This window comes from Cyrtonyx montezumae, unplaced genomic scaffold, assembly GCF_038088225.1.
Source record: "Cyrtonyx montezumae isolate F1298 unplaced genomic scaffold, pur_monq_1.0 scaffold_23, whole genome shotgun sequence".
Classification (NCBI taxonomy): Eukaryota; Metazoa; Chordata; class Aves; order Galliformes; family Odontophoridae; genus Cyrtonyx; species Cyrtonyx montezumae.
The window spans coordinates 9818515-9837154 of NW_027071970.1; the positions used below are offsets into that span (position 1 = coordinate 9818515).

The window sequence follows — 18640 nt, forward strand, 5'->3', positions numbered from 1 at the left end:
AGGTGATGGGGAGTCCTATTGCATCAGTGATGTAGCTGCATATGTGTTTGTCTGAGTAGCAGTCTTTGAGTTGTATGCATTAACTGGAGGCCCCTTGGACTGAGCATCCCCGTGGGGATGGGCCATGGCTGGGGTTCACCCTCTGTTTGTCTGCTTGGGGCTGCAGGAATACCTCGGTCCTATGTGGAGGCCCATGAGGACTACCTCAGAAGAGAAGCCAAACAGCTCAAGAGGGAAAACACTCCACCACGGGACTTATCCGATGCGTACAAGGTCAGGTCTCACGAGGGCCTTACTCCCCTGAAAATGAAGCCAGCCCACGAGGGCCTGGTGGCCACAGTGAAGGAAGCGGGGAGGTCAATCCATGAGATCCCCCGGGAGGAGCTGAGGCGGACACCGGACATCTCTCTGGCGAGGCCTCTGAAGGAAGGCTCCATCACACAGGTGAGCAGCAGGTGGGCTCGGACCTACTCAGCCTGCTGTGCTTGTAGGGGACTGCTTCCAAAGCAAAAGGGGAGAAGAGGGGGCTGTGGGGCCCGGTCAGTGGTCAGTACGTAGGTTCTGTGGGGGTATAGTTTCCCCTTTGCCATTTTCCAGGGGATAAATGCAATGTCTCAGAGCTCCCTGGCGTGCTAAGAAGGCGATGCCGTGTCCACGCACGATGGAGCAGACGCATCTGGCTCATATTCAGGGCTGAAGTCAACATGGTGCCCTCAGCAGCTGTGGCTCTGGGTGTGCACAGCCTTGGTCTCATCCCTGTATGGGCAAGTGTCAATTCAGCAAGGCCGGTATTTAGGATGAAGTGTGGCATGCCGTCTCCTGTTGGGCTGCAAATATTTGGAAGGTTCCCATGGCACCTCGCAGTCCTACCTCATTTCACAGCGTGTGTAGGAGAGGCGTGATGGGCACAGCCAGCCTTCGGTGGTGACTCATCTCCATCCTGTTGGAGCACAACAAGGCATGCAGAACGGGCACTCCGCCCTGCCCGCTGCCACGCGGTGCTGCTGCCTCTGCTTCCAGGATGGCTCTTGTCATTTGACCAGCTGAACTGGTGTATTGGCCTACTGGAGTGGGAAGCATGAGTCCCACTGAAGCTTGGTGGGATGTTGAGTCTTAGGAGGTTTTTTTCTCTGAAGGAGTGGTCAGGCACTGACACAGCTGCCCAGGGAGGAGGTGGGGTCACCATACCTGGAGGTGGTCAGGAACCTTGGGGCTGTGGCACCGACAGACGTGGTTAGTGGGCATGCAAGGGAAGGGCTCGGGTTGGACGTGAGGATCAGTGATCTTTTCCAACCTTGGTGATTCTGTGATGCAATCACTGCACCCCATTCTGCTCCCTGCCCCTTTGACACCCCATCTGCCTTGTGTCCCCAGGGTACGCCCCTGAAGTACGACAGCAGCTCTTCCTCGTCGAGCACCAAAAAGCACGACGTGCGGTCCATCATCGGCAGTCCCGGGAGGACTTTTCACTCTGTGCACTCACTGGATGTCATACAAGACCCGAGGAGTCTGGAGAGAGCTTACGAAGAAAGCCTGAAAAACAGGCCAAGCCCGGTGACCAATTCGGGTGGCTCAATCGCCAGAGGGGCTCCTGTGATTGTGCCTGAGCCAGGAAAGCCCCACCAAAGTGCCCTCGCCTATGAGGACCACCAGGCCGGGCACAGCACAGCATTCAGCAGCCACTTGCACAGAGGGTCTCCAGTCTCCACAAGGGAATCCACGCCACGGCAGCACGAAGGTAACTGCCAACTTTGTGTTTGGTGCTGGGATTTACAGCAGGGCACAGTGGGAAGTCACTGCTGACCTCACCTGTTCCCAGCAAGTGCTCGTCCGACCTGTTTTGTTCCAGCACCCACTCCTGCCTGCAGCTAAGGCTGACTCATGGGAGCGGGGGCCACTGCCCTCCAGAGTCTTCCTTGTCTCAGAGTTGGCCCTGGGCACCTCTCTTTCTGAAGGTGGTCAGGAGAGCAGTGCTCTGGTGGAGGGGATTTTCACCTTTTTCACCAGTGTGGTGAAATGAGATGGAAATGTGGTGTGTTTATCCATCATCTCTGCACCCAAGCACCTCACCCCTCACACGTGGGTCTCTGTGCCCATAGAGCCAAGCAGTGATCCAAGATGTACTCAGAACCAGAGCACAGAAAGTCTCTGGCATTACGGCATGGCAGGGGGCAGAGTAGATCCCATTCCACAGGACACTGCCCATCGGGGCTGCTCGCTATAGGTAACTGCAGCAGCCTGGGGGCACTGCTTTCTTCCAGCTCTGTGACAGTGTTTGGGGACATTTGCATCTCCCATTTGCAAATCCTTGTCCTACAAGAGTCTTATGATTTGGGGGCGTGCAGCACAAGACACTACAGTCTGCCAGAAAACAGTGCCAGAATGCAGCTCCCCTGAAGGACACAAATTAGGGCTACTCAGTGCAGAGCTCTCCAAAAACCCTCTAGTGTCGCTCATGACCAGATGATGAGGCTCTGGACACATTTGGGGTCTCTATGGTCAGCACATCCACTTGCTCTGCTGTTTTTCCAGTGAGGTCCATCACTTTGGGAAAGCCTTTGGCTGCTTTGCAGCTGATGGGATTTGCACATATGGTGAGGATGGCACGGGGGAGGCAGCACTCAGGCTGTGGGAAGGGATCCCAAGGGGAAAATAAGCGTTCCTGCAGAATGCCAGCAAGGAAGCAGATTCCTGCATCATTGGGCTCATGGGAAGGGATGGGCTGGCTCTTTTCCTGAACGGTTCTGGGCTCATTTCTGTGCAGTTTGGTGCAAGAGAAGTGCATTCACGCTGCTTTGGGGTGGCTCTGTCAGCTGCTGTCCACGCTGGTGTTAGAGCTGTGAACTGGTGACCCTTGTCCCAGGTGGGGTGAGAAGTGCCACCAATGTCCAGCACAGGTTGGGAGAGCCAAGAGAAGGCCGTGACATTCCTCCAGCCTCACTGTGAGCATTGGGCAAGAGCTGACAGGGCAACTGGTGCCTGAACCCTCTGAACTGTGTTTTGTCATTGAGGCCGGGAGGTTCTGGGGCTGCTGGCTTCCATCACTGGGTGAACATACAGCAAACATCCCCAGATTGCTGCCTGGAAGTTGCATGAGGTGGAGGAATAGGAAAGTCCTGACCTACTGCTCCTTGCATCTCTGGCTCCACTCCCCACTTAGAAGAATGGCCTGTGCGTGGCCTCCCCGGGGGGGGGGGGGGTGGAGGACAAGGCCGTCTGTCTGTCCCTCCCTGGTGCAGATGCTGCACTGAGCCATGCACAGGGCTGGCATGCATCCTGCAGGACCATCCTCAGTGCTGTTGTAGGAAAGCCCGGCGTACTGCAGCTGGTACCTGTCCCCTGTCTCATTCCTCTGGTCATGGGATAATTTGAATGCTAGAAGGCGAGAAGGGGATGGCAAAGGGAGAGGTCCAGGGTGAGTGTGACGCAGGCAGTGAAGGGTGGGAGCCCCTCTCCATGTCTCATGGGGCACAGATGGGTTGGGACAGGCTTCTCCTGTGTGCAGCCAGGGCTTGGCTGCCTCGGTGTTAGTGGTGTAATATGGCATGGCAGCACAGCAAAGAGGAAAGGTCCCTCAAGTTCAGGGAGAGCCGTGGGCGTCCCCTGAGGACACACTTGGCTCAAGGCACTCCTCAGAGATGGCCTGGCCGCTGTGCTCGGTCTCTGACTCATTTCCTTCTGCTCACTGCAGGGAGCATCACTGCTGGGAAGCCAGTGTCCCAGGACAGAAAGATCACCCCCACGTCGAGAGAGCTCACCAACTCCAAGTCTCCACATGCCCCCGTGCCTGACCACCACCACCCCATCTCCCCCTACGAGCACCTGCTGCGTGGTGTGAGCGGGGTCGACCTGTACCGAGGACACATCCCGCTGGCTTTTGACCCTGCTGCCATCCCGAGGGGAATCCAACTGGAAGCAGGTACCTTTGACAGGGGGCAGAGTCATCTTGGGATTGTGCTGCAAAACCTAAGGTTGTGCCAAGCAAAAGAACTGCTTTTGTTTTGGTCGTGGTAGATGTGATACCTCCCAGAAACCATTCCTTGGGGGGAGCACCTCATAATTTCTCCATCCTTTCCTCTCCCAGCCGCTGCTTACTACCTGCCGAGACATCTGGCTCCGAGCCCCACGTACCCCCACCTTTACCCCCCGTACCTCATCCGGGGGTACACGGACACGGCCGCCATGGAGAACAGACAGACCATCATCAACGACTACATCACGTCGCAGCAGATGCACCACAACGCCGCAGCCACGGCCATGGCGCAGCGGGCAGACATGCTGCGTGGCTTGTCGCCCCGGGAGCCCTCGCTCGCCCTCAACTATGCAGCAGGTCCTTCTCATCTTGGAGGGTTTGGGGCTGTTTCCCACATTTTGGGAGCTAGGGTCAAGTCACGGTGGCTCGCTGTCACCCTGACAGTCCTCTCGCTTCTCTCTCTGCAGGAATCATTGACTTGTCCCAAGTGCCACACCTGCCCGTCCTCGTGCCCCCCACCCCTGGCACCTCTGCCACCTCCATGGACCGCATCACCTACATTCCCGGCCCCCCCCAGACCTTCAGCAGCCGGCACAGCAGCTCCCCGCTCTCCCCAGGTAATGCTGCAGGTTTCTTTTCCCAGGGGAAAGCAGTTGGGCAGGACTCAAACAATTCATGGCCATGAGTTCAGCATGTTGGGAGACATTGGGGATCTCAAATCCTTTCCCACCTGGCGACTAGCACTCTCTCACACCTGCTCCTCCAGTTCTGCTTGCAGGGAGCTTCATTGCTCTTCCTCCTCCTTCCCCAAAGTGGCAGCTAGCAAACAGCTTTGTGAAAGGTCAGACCCAGGAGATGGCACAAAGACAACTATTGCATGAATTTCCTGGGCTGTGTCATACTGGTCATCCTGGGCTGCGCTGCTCCAGATGACCTTGGATGGGGCCATCACTTATCTGCTCTGCAGACGCAGCAGTGTGAAGGGCAGGGAGCGTTCCCTGTGTGGAGTGACTGCTTGCAGCCCTTTCATTGCCTTCCTGTTGGGTTTCAGGAGGTCCCACGCACTTGACCAAACAATCTGGATCATCAGAGCGGGAACGAGATCGGGAGCGTGAACGTGAGAGGGAGCGTGAAAAATCCATCCTAGTATCCACCACGGTGGAGCATGCGCCCATCTGGAGACCTGGTGAGCTGCGGGGGCAGCTGGCACCACACCCAGGGGCCTTGCTGGGTGGAGATGGGGTCGGGACTACAAAACAAAGGGCTGAAATCCTTGGCTGTGTTTGCCCCCAGGTACAGAGCAGTCCAGTAGCCGTTCCTCCTCGCACTCTCACAGCCACCAGCACTCTCCCGTCTCACCCCGCACCCATGAGACCATTCAGCAGCGCCCCAGCGTGCTCCACAACACGAGCATGAAGATCATCTCCTCGGAGACCCCCACTCCTTCCGTCTTGCGGTACGTCCCCGTGCGCTGTCCTTGCCTCTTTCCTCAGGGTGGATATGGTGGCTCATTATGGAGCACTTCGTGGGCCACCTTGGAGATGCACAAGGGTTGTCTTGGCTGTGCCCCAGCAGGAGCAGGGCTGGGACTCGGGGAAGTTGCGGTGGGGAGAGGGGGTTCTGGATGCCTCTGGGCGTGCCCCGTGGGCTTTTTTAGCTCTACTCAGTCCACCCAAGCCACATATCCCATGGCCAGCAGTTCTGACAGGCACCTGGTTGGCAGAGGCTTCATCTGTGCTCCCTCAGCTGCCCCAGCATGTGCCACCTCTGTGACCCATGGCAGGCAGTTGGAGCTCAGTGATCTTTAAGGTCCCCTCCAACCTAAAGCCGTTCTGTGATTCTGTGCTCGGACTGAGGATCACAGTCAGACAGTGCCAAGCACTCTCCTTTGCCACATGCTTTTCTTTGACCTTTGCTCCATCACCTTTTGCCTTGCAGAACCTCCTCCACCACCACCACATCGCCGATCCGTTCTGCAGCCTTCCCCTCGGCCTCCGCCCTGCGCTCCTCCATGGGCGCAGCAGACAGCTACGCAGCCATGCTGGACCCAGCTGTCCTGCAGAAAGAGGCCTCGAGGGCACGGGAAGCAAAAGCAGAGCGAGCCCAGACCGACAGCAACGTCTTCACCTCAAAGCTGCCCAGCGGGGCTAGCCTCGAACAGTCGCCTTCACCTATTAAAGCCATGGAGTCCAGGCCTCTACCTGCCTCCGGACCCAGTTCTTCTCATCACTATAGCAGAGGACAGGGGAAAAGCCAGCAGCACCACCACCCTCTGGACCAGCAGCACGCAGCCTCGGGCCCTGAGCAGCACAGTAGAGAAAAGAGTCAAAGTAAACCCTTTTCCATGCAGGAACAGGAGCTCCGAGCACTCGGTAAGAGCACCACAACAGCAGCCAGCTTCATAGATGTGATTATCGTGTGCCAAATTTCTTGTGATAAGGGGCAGCGAGAAAGAGGCTCGCTGAGTATCAGCTCCACTGGCCATGGTAAGCCTTTGGAGGGAAGGGGCCAGAGAGCTGTGGCCTGAAAACAGTTCTATTTCATTATTTCTTATTTTTAGTTGTACACTTTGGTTGTTGGCTTTGTCAGCTCCTGAGGTGTGCTTGTCCCTCTCCTCCCCATTACGTTATTGCAGTCACTATTTGTGCATGTTCTAGGGTTCTTCCTTTCCCCCACACTTCCCAGCCGAGCCCTGTTCTGCAAATGTCACGCAGTTCCTGGTATTGCTTTTTACAGACAATAGCAATTTGCTAATTCTGATTTCCCCACCATTAGAAATTCCCAGGCAGTCTGTAAGAAACAGTTGTGGGCAATAAATTGAAGGAACGAAGAGGCAAAGCAAGCATGTGTGCATGACGTGGCTGTTGGCCACCCAGCACACATGTCCTCGCTCCTGTCATGCCATCAGAGCTCCATGGCCACAGAGCAGTGTGGCTCTGACCGGGTCCTTGGACCTGAGAGCTGGGAGCTGCCAGCACCTCTACCCAAAGAAGACATAGGGAGGGCCATTCTGGTGAGGGTGGCTCACTCCACACTTGCCCTCTTTGCCGACCAGGACAGCCCAAGGCATCCCATTGGGGCCGGGGCAGTGTGTCAGTGGGGCAGGGTGTGCCTGGGCACCACTCAGCACTGCCTGGAAGGGGCGGTTTCTAGGAATGGAGCACAAGGAAAGGAGGGTGAAGGTCTGTAGGGCAGAAATTGTGAGTGTTGCCCAACCTGCTGAGCTGGTGGGAAAATGGGGACCTCGTCCAGCTCCTCAGCCCCACTCTGTGGAATTCTGACCCATCTTGCCTCAGTTCCCTCTCTGTTAAAAAGTAATGTTGATTCATTGCAGATCGGCACGTTTTGAACCTTGAGTCTCTGCAAAGGGTTTAAAAGGCAGAGAGTGGTCAAAAAGAACATTTCTATGTTTCAGGAGGTGGGCTCAGGGGGAAGAGCAAGAGGTAAACCCACAGGGGTTGAATTTGGGTCCTGACTCTTGTGTCATCACTGTGAGCTGCACGTCCAGCGCTGCGGGAATGAGATGTGGCTGCAGACCCCACTGGGACAGGAGGCCAGGCTTCAGCCAGACCTGGTCCACGTTTTTCTTCCCCCTTTGCTGAATGCACGACTGCCACCAGCAGCCATGCAGTGTTAGGAGCAGCTCAGTGACTCCCAGTTTTAATGCCATTCTCACCTTTGTCCAGGCTTTCATGGCGGATACAGCCCTGACCGGATCGAAGCCGTGAGTCCTGTCAGCTCACCCAGCCTATCCCATGAGAAGGGGGCCAAGCTGCTGCAGGACGTGGAGAAGGGGCACGGGGAGCATGACCCGAGGCAGAAGCAGCAAGGTGAGGGCAGGGGCCTGGTGCCATGCAGAGATGGTGTTCAGCCATCAGGGAAGGAGACGTGAGTGTCACCTTGCTCCAGCTCTGCTCTCTGTGCCTCTTCCAGGCTCTCTGAAGGCCTCAGGCCCTGAAGCAGCCCATCTGCAGCACCTCCGGCAGCCCGACGGCCCGCAGCCCCAGTGCCAGCCCCTGCAGTCCAGCCAGAGCGTCAAGGGCATGAACCAGAGGGTGGTCACGCTGGCCCAGCACATCAGTGTAATTAAGCTTGTTTTCTCCTTCGTCTGGAGGGAGGAGGGAAGGGCCACATCCAGAGCTTCTGTGAAGTATATCTGTTTGGGAGGGCTGGGAGTAGTGCTAGAGACTTGGTGTAGGGCCACAGAGAGCAGAGTGCATTTGATGCATTCATCCCAGGTCCTTGTGTCCCAACCTTGCCCATCGCGAGAGCTGCTGCTGGCAGGAGACAGAAGTCGTACCCCTGCAAGGCCACACCAGTCTAATTTCCTCCTGCTAGTCCTTAGCTGACTCCCATGAAATAAGAAGTAAAAGCCATCTTTCTTCTGACTCAAGGATTTCTTCTTCTAGGAGGTCATCACCCAGGACTACACACGCCATCACCCCCAGCAGCTCAACTCCCACATCCAGACCCCGGTGTACTCCTTCCCTGGGGCCGCGTGCTCCGTGCTGGACCTGCGCCGCACCCCCAGCGAGGCGTACCTGCAGCAGCAGGAGCACGCAGTGGCTTCCAGGATCTCCCCACAGAACGAAGGAGGCAAAAGGTGAGCTCAGAGCATCGAAACGCAGCAGGCACAGATGGGTTCTGCCAGGTGGCTCAAATCAGGGCTGCCCTTGGCTTCATGGCACTCTGGTAAGGGTGTGTGTAGAGCTGGTGTCATTTGGCACTGTTGGATTTATGGTCTCCTCTTGGGGCACGCGTGGATCACTTCCTTCTGAGCTGGATGTTTTCCCAGGCAGTGCCTCTCTGAACACCCATGTAGTCCTGGAGATGCTCTTAGAGTTGGCTTTTAGGTGGGAATGGACCTCTTAAGACCCTCCAGATGGACGCCCTGTGCAGGCAGGGATGGCTGGAGCAGGTTGGCTGTGACCATGGTCAGCTGGGTTTTGAGTATCTCCGTTGATGGAGACTTCAGAACCTCCCTGGGCGTCCTGTCTCCGTGTTCATGCACACTCACAGTCAAAAAAGTGTTTTGTGTTCAGATAGTTCAATACATTTGGGTTTGTGCCCACTGCTGTTTCTGCTGTCCCTGTCCTCAGTCTCTGGCACTGAGCAGTGACATTTCAGACCACAGATGGTTCCAAAAAAGCCCACAAAGAAACATGCTTTCTGCTGGTTCAGTAAATTTTGCCTTCATCATTCTTAATGATTCTTGTTGCTTCATGCAACACTGTTATTTCTTTTGAAGTCACTGCCAAATCATGCAGATAGTGTTAGAACATATGATTGAAGTGGAAAAAAGGGAAATGTGGGATAGGTGTCTGTCCTCCCAGCCCAGCATCAGAGATGGTGAAACCCAGGTGTGTCCAGGAAGCAGAGAGGTCTCCAAACCCACGGATCCTTGTCAGTAAATGACATTGTTTCCCTCAGCTGTGCATGGTCTTAGAGTTGGATTTGTAACATCAGGGGACAGAGCCCAGCCCTGACCAGCCAGAGATGAAAAAAACTGAGAAAAAGAAACCACAGAAAGAACAAAGACGCAAACTCTCAGAACTGCCCATGAGGAATTCCTTGTGGGCTCAGCCCTGGCCACCTCCCAGGCTGCAGTTGGAGGGCTGCATCCCTCCAGCTGCCCCACATGGCCCCACCACGACCCTGCAGTGATGTGGATGGAGGTGGCGGGTGCTGCCCTCCCGAGCATTAGAAAACATAGCATCACATAGAATCACAAGCTGTGTCCCCAGAGCACTGATGTCCCGCCCTCCAGAGGGGTTGTGGCTGGGACTGAGCCCCAGGGCTGCGCCCTCACATCTCCTGGGATGTTTTGGGCATTGCTGCCTGGTGTGCTGCCTGCAGATCTGGGCTGCGTCTCCACCCAGCGCTGCTCAGCACGCCTGAGGTTCGGAAAAGCTGCACTGCGCTGAGGGCTTCGTGTTAAACGGTGCCGTGAGCCCACGAGGGTGGGGAGCTTGGCTTCGTTCCTGTTGGACTGCGCGCTGTTGTAGTCCTTCCCCATCACCCCACGCGGAGACTGAGCGCGTTGCAGTGCACCGATTGCATCTCCCCATCGCCATCCTCAGATCCCCAGAGCAGAGCAAAGCCTCGGCCGGCAGCGGGTCAGACAACTGCATCGAGCCCGTGTCTCCACCAGACGGCGTGGGAGAGGCGGAGCACGCCAAGAGCGCCACGTACCCGATCCTGTACCGCGAGGGCGAGCAGCTGGACCAGAGGTACTGCAGCCAGGGCTGCACCCATCCCCACGCTCACCTCCACCCACAGCACGACCCCATTGCTGGGCCCCATCCCTGCTGAGCTGGACGCTGTCTTCTGTCTGCAGCAGGGCCAGCTGGCTCCCACAGCCCATCCGTGGAGCTGGCCTCCTCGCTGCTCCTCCTAGGACATGGCCACGCTCCTGCACGCGGCTCAGCACCACAGCCTGGCCGTGCTCCCATCCCTTCTGCTGCTGCATCTCAGGGGCCCTCTTCAGAGGGCCACCTGAAGTGTCTTTCTGTAGAAACTGACTCCCTGAATGATTGGCTGAGTACCAGATCTGCTCTTGTGGAACTGTTTTTTAGGTCTGAGAAATGGGGCTCATTTGTTGCAATGTGGGAAAAGTTAGGGCATAGATTTTTTCTTGCAGGCAGAAGCAATGTCACTTACGATGATCAATCCTAGATCATCATAAAAGGGTAAAAGGAAAAAAGAGATTTTTGGATATGAGGAGGAAGTTTTTTACAATAAAGGCAGTGAGGCAGTGGCACAGGGTGCACAGAGAGGTGGTGCTGCCCTGTCCCTGCAGACATCCAAGGTCAGGGGATGGGGTAGTGAGCACTGCTGGAGCTGTGCGTGTCCCTGTGCGCTGCGGGCAGTGGGAGCACACGGCCTTCGGGGATCCCGTCCAACTCTTAACGGTTCTATGATAGGTTAAATATCCCAAATATCTCAGGAGCCCTGGACTGATGATGAGTAGTTGCACTAAGGGAAGAGTGCAGCTCTGGGCGGGACATTGCAGAGGTTTCTGATGGCCTTTTGCTTTGCAGGATGGGGTCCAAGTCCCCAGGAAACAACACTCAGCCTCCAGCTTTCTTCAGTAAGCTGACAGAGAGCAACTCTGCCATGGTGAAGTCCAAGAAACAGGAAATCATCAAGAAGCTCAGCACGACCAACAAAAATGAGACGGAGTACAGTAAGGACTTGAGGATCCTCATGTTGGGGCACGAGGGGAAAAGCCTTAAGGGTACATGAAGCGAAGGAGGTTTGGGGAGGAGTGCTTCTGTGTGGCAGGCTGGGAGCTCCCAGCCAGCTCTCTGCATCATGCTGTGGTTTCTTGGGAAGTGCAAGTGCCAAAAGCATTTTGGTGCATCTGGGGAGGTGATGGGAGCCTTCCCAGCTGCATATCTCCACGCTGTGGGGCTGTCAATCCCACCCTGTGGTAGCACCAGATAACCTCTCAAGAGGAAGGAAATAATGAGCTGAGCATGGAGGAGACTTACGAGCAGTTGATATTTTAATGAATGGCCAGCCAAGCTGAATCCTTCCTCCTTGAGATGCATCTCCCCCAAACGTTACTTTAATCCTTACGTCAATATTGGTATAGCTCTGTAAAACTAACCAGGCTGGCTTATATTAAAAATCCAGCCCATTCATTCATTAACCGCTAATAGAGTAGATAGGATCATAATTTAATTTAGCCCCACATTATACAGTCAATACTAATTCAATTTGAATCCATCTTACAACAGCTGCATTGGATAAAAGCGACTGAGCTGTCTCGTCTCCTGGATGATGTTACCATGAGCCAACAGTATTGTTATGTCCCTTTGGGAACGTGTGGCTGAACCCCATGACCTTCCACACTTTTCCTTATCAAGGGAAAATATACAGAAATAGGAAACGCCTCTTATTTGATGAGAGTTTCTGTTATTCTAAGGAAAGCATTATCCAAGTCAAATAGCTCAGCTAAGAGGGAAAATATTGATGTAACGTTTCTTCTCCTTCTTGCCCTCCCCACTGCCCAGACCTGGGTACGGCGGATTGGAGCCTGTGGGAGTCCCATAGGCTGGAGAGGGTTCAACTTCATCGAGCTCTCAATCTGAAGGGCTGGAGGGAGGAGGGAGTGCAGTGCTGGGTGTGAAGGCATCACCCTGGTGTCTGCTTCTCTGCCCTTTCCCAAGACGTGGCTGCTGGCCTTCAGGCAGAGCTGCCCCGGGGCTTGGGGCTGCTGTGGGACACAAGCTCTGGCTGACTCCATGGCGCCAGTGCAGCACTGCTCCATACTCAAGAGCTTCTTTGTTTCTCCCCAGATGTTGGGCAGCCTGGGACAGAGATTTTCAATATGCCAGCGATTACTGGAGCAGGTAACTCTCACATCTGTACCATGCCTCATTCCATACTGAGCTCATAGCTATCTAGAGCAGGAAGACAGGGAGATTGGAGCATCTCCTTTTTTCCTTCTGCAATTATGCCAAGCGTGGCATTGCTGAGGCTGCAGCCTCACTGCCCTCCATTGCTCCCCACTGCAGTGTGACTCAGAGCTTTGCAGAGGGCAAGGAAGAGTCAGAGCTGTGCAGAGCTGAAGGGGCAGTGCAGGAGCTAAACTGGAAGTCTGGGAGCTTCCCAGAAGCACTGCACCCTCCCCAGATCTGCTGACTTTTTTGATCTTCTGACTTTTGGCCCAGCTAGGAGGGGAAGAGAGAGATCAAAGAGGGACTGAAAACAGTTCTATAGGGTTGTCTAGTGGGGGCTCCTCAGGTGTTGGACAAGTCAGCCCAAGGGCACAAAATGCCAACAGCTGAGTCTTCTGCGTGGCAGCACCCAGCCCTCTCTGTCTCACCTGCCCAAAGGCAGAGGTAGCTGCACTCCCCGAGCAGCACCGCAAGGAAACAGGGCCCCTTGCTGCCATGGGGCCGGGCTGCTCTCCCAGGGCTGTGACATGCTGCTGGGGCAGGAGGCACATTCTGTAGGTGATGTGCCACATGTCCCTGTCAGCCATGGGGATCCAGCTCTGCAGAGCAGCTTTCTCACAGGAGTCCCCACTGAAGGGTATTTAATACTACTTAATAAGTGATTAACACCTGCAGTGGAGGATGCCTCTGGGTTGTTGTGTTTAATTATAAGGAGGAATGACCAAATTTCCCCCTGCCAAGGGAAGGAGCAAGGGGTGCCATGCTTGCTTCTGTGCTGCTCTGCCTCCGTGCCAGATCTGAGCCCAGGGCTGCTCACAGATCATGGTGCAGGAGGGCAGTGCATTGTGGGACCACTCTCATGTGGGGCCCAGTAGACTGTGGCAGGCAGAATTCATGGGGTGAAGCCCAGCGTCCTGAGAGCATCCCCTGGTTCCAGATGCTCATAAGCATAGGGAGTCGGGGGTCTGGAGGGGGCCGTGGGAACACCCTGCTCCTTTCCTGGGGTATGAACCCCCTGGGACGTGGTGAGCTGGAGGCTGTCAGGGGGTTCCCTTGCCAGCCTGCTGTTCTTGTGTCTGTATTTTGCCCTTGCTTGTTCCCCTGTAACCACCGCGTTGGGAATGACGGTCGCGTGGCTGAGCCTAGTGCCCTCTGGTCCCTGCGCTGCACTATAACTGCATGGCTTCTGACACTCACTGCCACTCGGACACACACCTTGCCTCTGCAGCCTGTCCCGCAGCCGTGGCCAAGTCTGGGGGGGGCTCTTTGGGGAGGGTTGGGGCGAGGGGGGACCGAAGGACCTCCCCAGCCCTGCGGGCCGTGTGCCCCTCTCCCACCTCCTATGCTGATGCCAAATCTGGGCAGTTCTTTCCAATCCAGTTTTCATGTTTTTTTCTAAGTGCCCCCTCTTCCTCCCCTGTCTCTCCCCCCTCCTTGGGAAGCCCCAGCCTCCAGTTTCTCCGCACAACCATATTGCATCCATACATGCATCCGTGCGGGCTCCCTGCAGCCAGGCACTGAGCCAGGTGGGTGTGCAGCCCCCTCCTGCTGCACCCCGGGGCTCAGCACAGACCCTTCCCCGCTTCCTCTGAGCCCTCAGCCCCATCCCAGCCCCTTTCCCTGCCAGGACCTGGGGCGGGATGGAGTGGGGAGGAGGAGGAGGAGGAGGAGGAGGAGGAGGGGGGCCAACACGCGTTGCAGAGCTTTACAGAACAAGATGACAACATTTGTTGCTTTGCGAGAATGTGCTGACTGTTTGTTTCTTCCCTCCTTCCTTGTCTCCTTTCTCCCCTTTCCCCATCCCATCTTTCTTCTCATTTGGCTCCCCCCCCACCTCCCATCCCCTCTTTCCTCCCCTTCCCGTATCTCCCAGGGCTAATCAGTTGTAGGAGCCAGTCGGTCCAAGAGAATTCCAGTACCAACATGGGGTTGGAGGCAATAATTAGGAAAGCCCTAATGGGTAAATATGACGAGCAGTGGGAAGAGCGCTCACCTCTCAGTGCCAATGCTTTTAACTCTCTGAATGCCAGTGCAAGCCTGCCCGCTGCTATGCCCATAACTCCTGCTGATGGACGAAACGAGGACGTGCGCTCCTTGCCAGGTCTGCAGCCCTCTCCACCTTCACTCTCTGTATTATTAATTCTCAGCACTTTCTATTTCCCTTCCTCCTGGGTGGATTTGTTCCCCCCCTCCCCCGTTTTTGTTCATTTTGGTTTTCTTTTCTCCCCACCCCGGCTTCAAGCTTTGTGAATCCGCTGATTAATCCCGGTCTTGTTTGATGTTCATTTAATAGTCTCGGAAGGTGCTGATGCTTTCTCTAAACCACTGACTGTGCTCCTTCCCCCGTTTGTTTCTGTTTTGGTTTTTTTAATACCTCCCTTTTTTGGTTTTTTTTTTTAATTAAATAAAAGAAGTTTATGGGGGGGGGGGAAGCCAAGACCCTGAAGACCAAAGTGATACATAAAGAGTCACCCCAGACTGTTTGTAAAGCCCCATCCCATGCCCACACAGCAGGAGGGAGTGCTCAGATCCAGCACTGCCTTCCTGGAGCTGGGCTCCAGAGCTGCTCCAAGCCACAGGCAGGTGCAGGGGGATACAGGGCAGCACCATGATTCTCTCCCCACCCCGGTCTCAGGGTGTCAGTGCTGAGATGTGCAGTGCCTGGAGGAAGAGAGAGGGCTCTCGCATAAAGCCAGGAGGGACAGATGGGGATGCCATCTGAGTGCAGGGCTGGGGTGTGCTGAGTCTTAGTGCCTTGTAGGGTTTGCTCAGCATCGGTTGTGCACACCCTCAGCTTGGGAAGGGAGCCCGGCTGGCTTGGGGTGTGCATTTGTGCCCTGTACACAGAGGGCCCAGTAGATGCTGGGGCAGTCTCCAGCCCATCGATGTGTGGGGGCATGTGGTGCTCTGCCCTGCCCAGCTGGCAGCAAGCACTCCACAGCTTGCTGCAGGCATGCTCTCTGGCTGCTGCATGAGCCCAGCAGCTTCTGCCAGCCATGCTTTTTTTCCCTGTGCCTACTGAGATCTGCCCAGGGCAGGTGAGGTGGGACAAGAGCCCATCCTTTTGGGAGCTATGTCCTGCTTAGCTGGGCTGACATCCCCAGCACAGGATGTTCTATCCACTAAACCTTTAAAGTCTGGCTGAAACGTGGCCAGAGATTGTGCTATAAGGATGGATTAAGGATCACAGGAATGAGGGACTGCAGCACTGTGTAGCTACAGGGTCCCCCCGTGCAGGGCGTGCTTGCCTCCTGCCACCAGCACCTTGCAGGCTTCAAACAATGCGTGGGGCTGGGGAAGCTCAGGGGGGTGCACGCACTCTGTGCCCACTTCCCCCCTAAAATCCGTTGTGGCCACATCCCAGCAGGGCTGGCTGATGAGCAGGCACTTCTCTTTGCAGCAGGAGGGGGGAAGCCAAAGATCGCTGCCAGACCCAACAGCCGCAAGGCCAAGTCCCCGGCGCCCGGCCTGTCCTCTGGCGAGCGGCCACCGTCCGTCTCCTCGGTGCACTCAGAGGGGGACTGCAACCGGAGGACGCCCCTCACCAACCGCGTCTGGGAGGACCGGCCGTCATCCGCAGGTAGAGCACGGGGAAGGGGGCGTGTCCCCGAGGGACCCCCCCGGTCCCACAGCACTGACCCTCTGCTCTCTGCTCCCACGCAGGCTCGACGCCGTTCCCCTACAACCCGCTCACCATGCGGCTCCCCAGCGGGGTGGTGACGGCGGCCCCGGCTGTGCCGCTGCCACAGGGAACACCTGGCGGGCAGCACCACGCCTGGGACGAGGAGCCCAAGCCCCTGCTCTGCTCCCAGTACGAGACCCTTTCAGACAGTGAATGAAGCGAGCCAGGGGCAGGGAGACGGCGACCAAACCGAAGGCGCAGGGAGCGAGCAAGGTGCCCGGGGCCTGGCCCCGATGGCTCTCATGAGCAAAGACGCAGGAGCAGAGCTTTCTTTTGGTTTTTAATTTTCATTTCCTTCCTCTCCCAACCGGGCAGTTTGGTGGGGATGATTTTCTTTTTTTTTTTTTTCTTTTCTTTTTTTCCCTTCTGTTTTTTGTTGTTGTTGTTCTTGTTGTTGTTCTCAACATCTGGAAACGTCTGCATCCTCTTCAGTCTAAGAAAGAAAAAAAGAAGCCTTAACGAGACAAAACCCAAGGATCCCATCTTCGTCCTCGCCAGCATTGCTGTGCAGTGACCCCGGGGCTGCGCGCACACGGATGCTCTGCTCCACGGCGCCGGGTGAGGGGCTCCGTGGGGCCGTGCCACGGAAACACAAAACCTTGGAACGGTTTAACAACAACAACGAAAAGATGGAAGGTGCTTCATAGGATTGAACCCGGTTCGGTTTCCTTCGGCAGATCGGAGGGTGGGAGCTGCCGTCCCCACCGCGCAGGACGCGTCAGCTCGATGCGCTTTGCACGCAGCTGGGGGAGCAGGGAGGGCAAGAAGAGCCATTTCTGAGGAAATTGCTGGTCCCGTCGGTGGCAGAGGGCCCGGGCTCCATCGGAGTGGGAAGAGATTCCCCGTGCTGCCCACAGACGGGCTCGGTTGCTTTAAGTGCATTGTTTTCTGAATGGTGAGAAAAGGCAATTGTAAATTGTATTGGTCTACAGGGTATATTTTTGATACCTTCGGTGAATTATGTCGATATTTTACGCAAGGAAGGACTTAAACAAAACACAGTATTACATGCTGTAAAAGAGGTTCTGTTCTTACACGCAGGCTTTGATGTGTTTGTCCATTGTATGGAAATGTTTTAAAAAAAGAAAAACAAAAAAAAAAAGAGAGAGAGATGGGTAACAGTGATCCATCAAAGTCATCTGTAAGTCAGGAGAATGTATAAACTTAGTTTAAAAAATAATCTTGCCATGGTTGCAGGGCCCCCGTGACACACACTGCTGCTGACTCAGCAGAAAGCCTTTGCTGGTTGCAGGCGTTGGTTCTCCAGATCCCTCCGGAGCTGCCGGGTGCGGAGCAGCGCAGCAGGAGGGCAGCGGGGCAGGGAGAGCTCACAGGAGACTTTAAAAAAAAAAAAAGGAAAAAAAAAGTTTTTATTGTATTTTTGTGATACACACGAATGCTCTACTTTACATTATTTTTTTTTCATTCCATGATGTTGGATCATATCTGCAGTTAAAGAACAAAAATATTAGATTTTTTTTTTTTCCATTCACTTCTGCTTTCTCGCTCTGGGGGAAAAAAATGGCAAAAAAAAAAAAAAAAAAGAAAAAAAAAGTATTAAATGCTTTGCATTCTGTACGCTAGAGGAAACAGGAGCACGGCACAGACTTCCCGCAGCCCGCAGCAGCTCTGACCCGCCAGGCAGCGAGCATCGCCCGCTCACCTCGCCACGGTTCTTTCTTTTCCCCCCCTGCAATGATTCTGATTTCGAAGCAAGAGAATGACGGTGTTTGTTGTTTGTTTGGGGTATGGGTTTTTTGTTTTGTTTTGTTTTTTTGTTTTGTTTTTTACAATGTACAGGTTTTTAACGTTCATCGATGTTTGTGTCTTTTCTGTTGTGCTTTTTTTTTTTTTTTTTTTTAAGAAAAAAAAAAAAAAAGAGAGTGCACAACGATGTGGAAGTGTTTCTGTTCCCAGGTTATTGCTGCTGGTATCTCCCCGGCTCTGAGACGTAGAGCTGTCAGAGCTGATGTCTGGGCATAACGCTATTAAAAGTGTCACAGATTTTTTTCTGGGAAAAGTCTAAATTCAACCCATCTTCAAAAACCACCTCTTTAAGCTTTTCAGAGAGAGAAAAGAAAAAAAAAAAACACCACAAAGAATAAAGTTACCACTTGGCACAGTAGTGCTGCTTCGGTGTCTTGGAAGAGAGGCCGAGAGAGGTGCAGGTCCCTGCAGGTTTGGCGGAGCTGGTGGATGGGGCAGCCCTCGCCCTGCTGGCCATGCAGCGTTGGCACTGGGAGCAGAGGGACACAGCGTGGGGCTCAGGTGTCCCCTCACCTCAGTGTTTGTGAGGGTGGCTGCCCTGCTGGGGCATATCCTCTCCCATCCCCTCCTGCCTGTCCCCACAAACTCTGGCTGCGGCCGCCCCGCTGCCACCAGGGCCTGGTTCAGTGGGATGTCCCATGCCACGGACCTGAGGGGCACAGCCTCAGCCATGTCATGTCACCCCACTGCCTCAGCCATGTCATGTCACCCCACCTCCCATGAAGAGGCCCTGCTGCCCAGTTGTTTTCTCGTTTTCCCTTCGGGAGCCCCCAGTGAGGGGCTGTGGTGCTGCCGAGGGCTGTGAGGTGTTTG

General features: G+C 55.1%; 1 protein-coding gene across 1 annotated transcript in view; it reads left to right on the forward strand.

The window, feature by feature from the left end:
* Positions 1-16529, forward strand: part of NCOR2 (nuclear receptor corepressor 2) — a 159809-nt gene extending 143280 nt beyond the window's left edge. The window contains exons 31-47 of the mRNA XM_065739140.1: positions 167-444; positions 1375-1738; positions 3692-3919; positions 4085-4330; positions 4441-4590; positions 5025-5159; positions 5267-5429; positions 5912-6345; positions 7660-7803; positions 7907-8055; positions 8383-8576; positions 10054-10203; positions 11014-11159; positions 12277-12330; positions 14252-14479; positions 15779-15958; positions 16042-16529. Of these exons, the coding sequence (XP_065595212.1) occupies positions 167-444; positions 1375-1738; positions 3692-3919; positions 4085-4330; positions 4441-4590; positions 5025-5159; positions 5267-5429; positions 5912-6345; positions 7660-7803; positions 7907-8055; positions 8383-8576; positions 10054-10203; positions 11014-11159; positions 12277-12330; positions 14252-14479; positions 15779-15958; positions 16042-16217 (3419 nt within the window). The 3' untranslated portion in view covers positions 16218-16529. The remainder of the gene's footprint in view (positions 1-166; positions 445-1374; positions 1739-3691; positions 3920-4084; positions 4331-4440; positions 4591-5024; positions 5160-5266; positions 5430-5911; positions 6346-7659; positions 7804-7906; positions 8056-8382; positions 8577-10053; positions 10204-11013; positions 11160-12276; positions 12331-14251; positions 14480-15778; positions 15959-16041) is intronic.
* The last annotated feature ends 2111 nt before the right edge of the window (positions 16530-18640 follow it).